At 46.0% G+C, this 6,406-nt stretch overlaps 1 protein-coding gene across 1 annotated transcript; it reads right to left on the reverse strand.

The window, feature by feature from the left end:
* Window positions 1–4,094: 4,094 nt before the first annotated feature.
* On the reverse strand, window positions 4,095–5,865 carry LOC147456026 (uncharacterized). The gene is made up of 3 exons (XM_086513793.1): window positions 5,815–5,865; window positions 5,096–5,569; window positions 4,095–4,469 (listed from the first exon to the last, which is right to left on the reverse strand). Exons 1-3 carry the CDS (start codon window positions 5,863–5,865, stop codon window positions 4,095–4,097), a joined length of 900 nt encoding a protein of 299 aa, XP_086369919.1.
* Between the last annotated feature and the right edge of the window lie 541 nt (window positions 5,866–6,406).

Raw genomic sequence — 6,406 nt, forward strand, 5'->3', positions numbered from 1 at the left:
TGCTAAAAGGGGGATTAAAATGTAGTTTATTGCACCATCAACACCAGCTCAAAATGGAGTTCTGAGCGCATGAATCGTACAATTCAAGAAAGAGTCACAACCATGCTTTCTATGGAAAATCTTACACAAGGCTTTTGGGCAGAAGCCGTCTTGACAACAGTGCACATCATAAATCATTCGCCTAGTACGCCATTGAATTATGAGATTCCAGAAGATTTATGGTCTAAATATAAGCCCCACTATGACCATCTACGTGTCTTTGGTTGTGAAACTTATGCTCACGTTGGAGAGGGGGAATGGGGAACACACCCAACACACAAACAACTGCCCCTATATAGCTTAGAGTATTCACAGCACCCCTATCCTCTCGAAAACACCTTCAAAATAAGCAACTCACACTAATAGGGCCTCGCCTGCACTTCGCCCAACGCACACACGCTTTGCAGAGTTTCTAGACAGCGACGAACATACCAATCTTGCCCGCTGCCAGCCCTTCCACATCTCGACACCTCTCTCTCTTTATCTCTCACACACACAGAGGGCCCGGGGGGGCGCACACGCTCACACACATCGGCACCACACACCTTGGAGATGAGCAAAGAAGAAGGGGGGAAAAGGGAGAAAGACAGCACCAAAATCGACAATGATGGTTTTCTCCTTCAAACAAAAGAACCATGTACAAGATCCGTATAGTTTTCTCTAGGCCACACCATGGCCATCACTATTCCACACAGAGGGACATACACATCCCTTGTCACTCGAATTTATCGACACACACCTCGACAAAAACTCCATTGTTAGCTTCACTTCGATAGAAGCAGCTTCTGTTGGCAGCCCTCACTGGCTTCCTTCTCCGCAAGTCGCTCGACCTTCCGAGCCCCTTCACGATGATGTTTCTTCCTTGGGTGTCGACTTCGATCACACTGATCTCGCAAAGTCCTTCCTTCTTCCCCAAGCCCAAAGTAAAAACCAAGAAAAATATGTCCCTCGAAACCTCTGCCCTCTCCCCTTTCTTTTTTCTTTCCCTCTTTGTTTTTCAAAAGCTCTTTTTTTTTTGGCAATGGCGCCTTCTTTGAGCCTTTTTTTTTGTGAGTTTTTAGTATCTCCCCTCCTTTTGCTTTTGAGAAAATTCCATCAAAGTTAAGGGCCAACTTTTTCCTTTTGCACTTATAGCCAAGGGGGCTTTTAGACATGGTTTCCCCACACCGTCAGTGCTTGTGCACGGTTGTACCTGTCGTATAATTTCTCCGATCACACCACGTAGGAGCACTACCTACTGGCCTCGAAATATTTGCACTTCCACAACTCTGCACCATGGCTTCGGAAAACCAGTTCAAGAAACAAAAAAAGGACATCCGACCCCTTTTTGCCGTAACCGCTTGCCAACTTAAATTCGGCCCATCTCGATGCCCATGACTTCGATCAGCGAGCCACAAATTTTGGCTGACTCCCCATGTCGCATGCAACTTTCCAAAACTCTAGTGAGCTCAAAAACACCTGTCGGCGTGCCTATCGATGAGCACATACCCGACCCCTGACAAATATTCCTCAGGCCATAACTTGCCCGTCTGAGCTCCGAATGGCAAACCGAAAAGACCGGCATGCTCCACAGCTTGAGCTTTACACATGTAACCAATGATCCTAGTTTTGGCCACATGTCTGTACCTGCCCTATCCGTCGGGACTTGCGAAGCCTTCTAACTTTGAACTGGCACATCTTTCACACCGAAGCCCCGTTTGACGAGCCGTCTGGACGAGCTTCTAGACCATCTTGAATACCACATTTTGGGACACATTTCCCGCATTTTGAACATATTGACTTGCCATCATCATTATCTCACTTTGGAGGCCCCCCCGGCCTAAACAAAAAAACTTTAAGCATGCATTTCCGTTGCCACTGTCCTGCTGAGGTCTCCCACACTGGCTTTAGCCCTCTACCATGCACTTGTTAGCACCCTTTTCAGTGCATAACACACTTTATAGTGCCGACCAACTTTGGCTGCACCATCATTTCCCACCCCCCTGTTGAACATTCATGTTCAACCAAAAGTAGCTTTATTGAACTTGAAACTTGCAACAATCTACAAACACTCAACTATACTGGAAAACACACCACCATATGTACAATATGTATAATATGTACAAAAATGCATGTCTGTTACTCTTGAGTCCCTTCAAGTGGGATGCCCAATCCCCCTGGTCACAATTTGATGCACATCTGGCACCATTCCCCTATCAGAGTACAGCTTGAGCTGTACGCCATTTACCCTGTACCTGAGAAACTTACCATTGGCTCTCACCAGCTGATAGGTCCCATTTAAAAAAGCCTTTTTTACTTTGTACGGACCTGTCCATTTCTTTTTGAACTTCTTTTGGAAGGTGAAGTCCAAGTAGCTGTCATAGTTCATTACTAGGTCCCCTTCTTCTATCTTTTTTTGTGGCAGACTCTCATTGACTTTGGCCATTATCCTTTCCCGCTGCTTCACGTAGTAGTCTGCTGCTGCCTCTCTATCCATATGCAATGCCTCAAGGCCGACAATCCTATCTTGTAGGACACCTTGTGGAGCGGCATTGATGCGCCACATACCTTTTAAAGCACCCAACTATGCATGCACTGGCAACACTGCCTCCTTACCATAAACCAACTCAAATGGAGTAAAATTGGTTGCCACTTTGTAGGACGTCCTATAGGCCCATAGGCACTTCTTTGGATTGATATCCCATTCTGTCTCTTGCTTATACACATACTTCGTCAGCATTTTGATGATTTGTCCATTGGCACTCTCCACCAAACCATTGCATTGGGGATGATAAGGCGAGGAAAATCGATGTTGAATCTTTAGTTTTCCCACCAATGCCTGCATAAGCTTGCTTCTGAATCATTGCCTTCTATCAGAAATGAGTACCCATGGCACTCCAAAACGGCAACAAATGTTATCAAAAACAAAGTGGGCCACAACCTGTGCATTTAACTCCTTCACAGCTTTGGCCTCGACCCACCTGGTGAGGTAGTCAATGGCTACCACAACATATTTCTTGCCACTTGTAGACTTAGGGAGTGGACCGATGGCATCCAAACCCACTTCTCGAAAGCATTCCGAGCAACAATCGCTCCCTGTGACTCAGCTGCCAAACGCCTCTCTCCTATAGTCTGACATTCATGGTAGGTATTGCACCAATAGTGCACATCCTTCACTACTGAAGGCCACCAAAAGCCCGCTCTCAACACTCGAAACAGTACTTGACCTTTCCCCTGGTGTCCGCTCTCCTCATGACATTGCTCCAGCACCAAGTTAATCTCTTCTTTGTAGAGTACTCTCCTCAGCACCCCGTCTCTGCCGTAGGTCATTAGGTCTTCATCTACTAGTGTAAATTTGCGAGCTTTCTGAACTATCCTCCTCCTTTTTAGTTTAGACAAACCTTGAGGACACTGCCCTATACTCGAAAATCTTCCACGTCCTTCAATGAATCCCTACCTGTGTATGTGGCCAGGGCCACATATATACCTGTGACGTGTACCTGCACCTTACTGCTTGCTAGCTGCCTCTTGGTTGTGCTCTCTCTTCACATGCTTGAATTGGATTTCTCTAAAGGACTTCAACAACTTTTTGATGGCAAAGAACCGATGCTTTAAGGAATCTTGTTTTACCTGCCATTGGCCTAATAGTTGCTTCATGACCAATAACGCATCACCTTTGACCACCAACCTGGAAATTCCGAACTCGATGCATTGTTTCAAACCTAGATGGAGAGCGAGATATTCTACTTCATTATTGGTATGAACATCCTCCAAATCATAGGCTTTTGAGAAGGTTACCTTGCCGTGTGGATCATGTATCACCACACCTCCACCAGCTTTCTTTATCACCCTCCTATATGCACCATCAAACCACATGGTAAAAGCTCCCATCAGGTTGGGCTCCTCTTTGGCTTCATCTCGCACCACTCTTGGATAAATTGGCAAATCTACGGCCTTGCTGACCAAAATGTCCGCCAAATGGGACCGACTTCTATGGTCAATCTTGAACTCGAACTCGAATTCCTGCAACTCTATCACCCACTTCATGATCCGATTCCCTGGCTTCAAGTGTAGTACTATTTCTGACAAAGATTGTTAGCCGTGAACACATAAAACTTACGCACAATGAGGTGCACTTTGAACTTTCTACAAGCAAAAACCAATGCCATGACCCACTGCTCCGCTTCAGTGTAAGCCACTTCTCCAGGACTTATCACCCTGCTTTCAAAGTAGATAGGCTCATAGCTCCTTCCTACCTTCTGGAGTAACACCGCCCCAATAGCTACGGTACCTACATTCATTGCCACATAGAAATCATCCTCTTGGCTTGGAGGGCACACAGTTGGTAGCTGACACAAAATTTCTTTCACCCTCTCAAAAGCTTCTTGAGAATATTCATCCCATTCAAAGCCATGCACCTGCTGAGCCCTCTTCTGGAGAGGATACACATACTGTGACAGCATCCAGAAAAAACGCGACAAGTACTTTAGCTTATGTACAAAGGAGGCCAAGCCTTGCGCACTAGAGGGAGGCTCCATCAAGACTAGCGCTTTGACCTTTTCTGGATGTGCCTCAATTCCATTTTGTGACACCAAATGACCTAGCAACTGCACTCGAGGTTGTGCTAGCTTGCACTTATTAGGGTTTAATTGACCTCCTTCTTCGTGTAGCCTTTGAAAACATAGCCGGAGCTTCGACAAATGATCCGCCCTTGAGCTATAACACCCAATGTCATCCATGAAAACCCTAATGAATCTGCCCAAGTATGGACCAAACACCCTATTAATCCAGTCTTGGAAGGTGGCGTAGGCATTCACTAAACCAAATGGCATCCTGTGAGGATAGGCAAAGCACCCCCATGGAGAGATAAATGTTGTCTTCAGCTGGTCTTCAAGAGAAATCCCTATCTGAAAGTACCCTGAAAATCCATCCATAATAGAGTACCTCTCATGACCTGCCACCTAATTTAAGATTTCATCTTGGAACGGCAGTGGGTAGTGGTTTCTCTTGGTCGCCGCATTCAATGGCTTGTAATCGACGCACACCCGCCATTTTCCATCTTCTTAGGGGTGATAACCACTGGAGAAACCCACTCCGACTCCTGCACGGGGTATATGATACTTGCATCTAACAATTGGTTAATCTTCTGCCAAAGAGACTCCTTCTGAATCTCCCCTAACCTCCTTAGCTTCTGTGCCTTTGGTTTGCACCCTTCTTTAAGAACTATCTTGTGCTCTGCACCCTTTGCTCCTCGTAAATCCTCATACTTCGTCGCAAATAAATTTGAAAAAGAGGCACACAGCTCAACATAGCCTTCTCTCTCTTTATTGGTCAAATCTTCGCTTAGCATAGCAGTTATCTCCTCCACACTTATGCCACCAACCTGTGGTTGCATCTCTCCTTTTACATGGGAGCCTTCAACAGTGAACCCAAACAAGTTGGCATCTATTTTTAGCATATCATCCTTGCTTTCCTCTTTCTCAGTATCTGTGTAGCTTGTCGTATCACCTTTGTCTTTTTTTGCCACAGGGTGAAAACGGCTCTCTTTGGTCTTCAAATCAAGCACCACTTGTCTCCCTCTCTCCTTGTCAGGCAGGGTAAACACACTACTTGCCCAATCTTGCTTAGCCCCTATTGCAAGTAGCCACGGCCTACCCAAGATGATTGGATAAGCATTATCACCTGCTTTCATCACAAAGAAATCGATTAGCACTCAATGCCCATCACCTTCACTCTTACATCTTGAGCCACGCCCAAACACCTTGCTTTGGTATGGTTAGCCATCCTCATGCGTACATTTGATTTATCTATTGCTTTGTCCCCTGTTTCCTTCATAGCAGCCTCCATCATAACGCAAACCTGTGCTCCACCGTCTATATAGGCCTGAACCTGCATCCTCTTTTCAATGACCGCATCCACTAGAGGAAGGACATCCGTCGGGCTACCCACTCTCAATGCCATGTTTTGATTGCATGCACATTCCCCTTAGCCGTTGGCAGCCTCGTGCTGAAACTTGTAGACCACTGTCTTCATAGGTTGGGATTTAAAGCCAAAAACTGACCAAAGGTTATGTTAGCCTTTTGATTTTGAACATCGCTTACCAAGTCATATTCGGGGTAGCCGCGTCCTAGCTGAAAGTCTGCTTGCTTGATTTTGCAACGCCTCCTCTTCTTGCTAGTTTTCGGCTGCTCCTTGCCTTCGTACACTTTCTCCTTACCTTTACGGGCCCTCGTCTCCCGCTTGGTTTCTGTCTCCCTTTCCATCCTTGCTCTTTTGTTGGCCAAAACTTCAACATCTTGCTTATCCACTCCGATGATATTCACCCTAGGGACTTCACCACCATCCGGAAGAGCTGGATGCACTTGATCTCAACTACCTGCTCCCTCGG

The sequence above is a fragment of the Adiantum capillus-veneris genome, chromosome 6 (genome assembly GCF_014529385.1).
Source record: "Adiantum capillus-veneris isolate H3 chromosome 6, ASM1452938v2, whole genome shotgun sequence".
Lineage (NCBI taxonomy): Eukaryota > Viridiplantae > Streptophyta > Polypodiopsida > Polypodiales > Pteridaceae > Adiantum > Adiantum capillus-veneris.

Coding starts and splice junctions, on each gene's coding strand:
- LOC147456026 (XM_086513793.1), bottom strand. CDS start 5,865: ATGGAGGCTGCTATGAAGGAAACAGGGGACAAAGCAATAGATAAATCA. Junction 5,570..5,814: donor AAGCAATAGATAAATCAAAT/GTACGCATGAGG, acceptor CTTGATTTGAAG/ACCAAAGAGAGCCGTTTTCA. Junction 4,470..5,095: donor CGGAGTGGGTTTCTCCAGTG/GTTATCACCCCT, acceptor ATGCTGTCACAG/TATGTGTATCCTCTCCAGAA.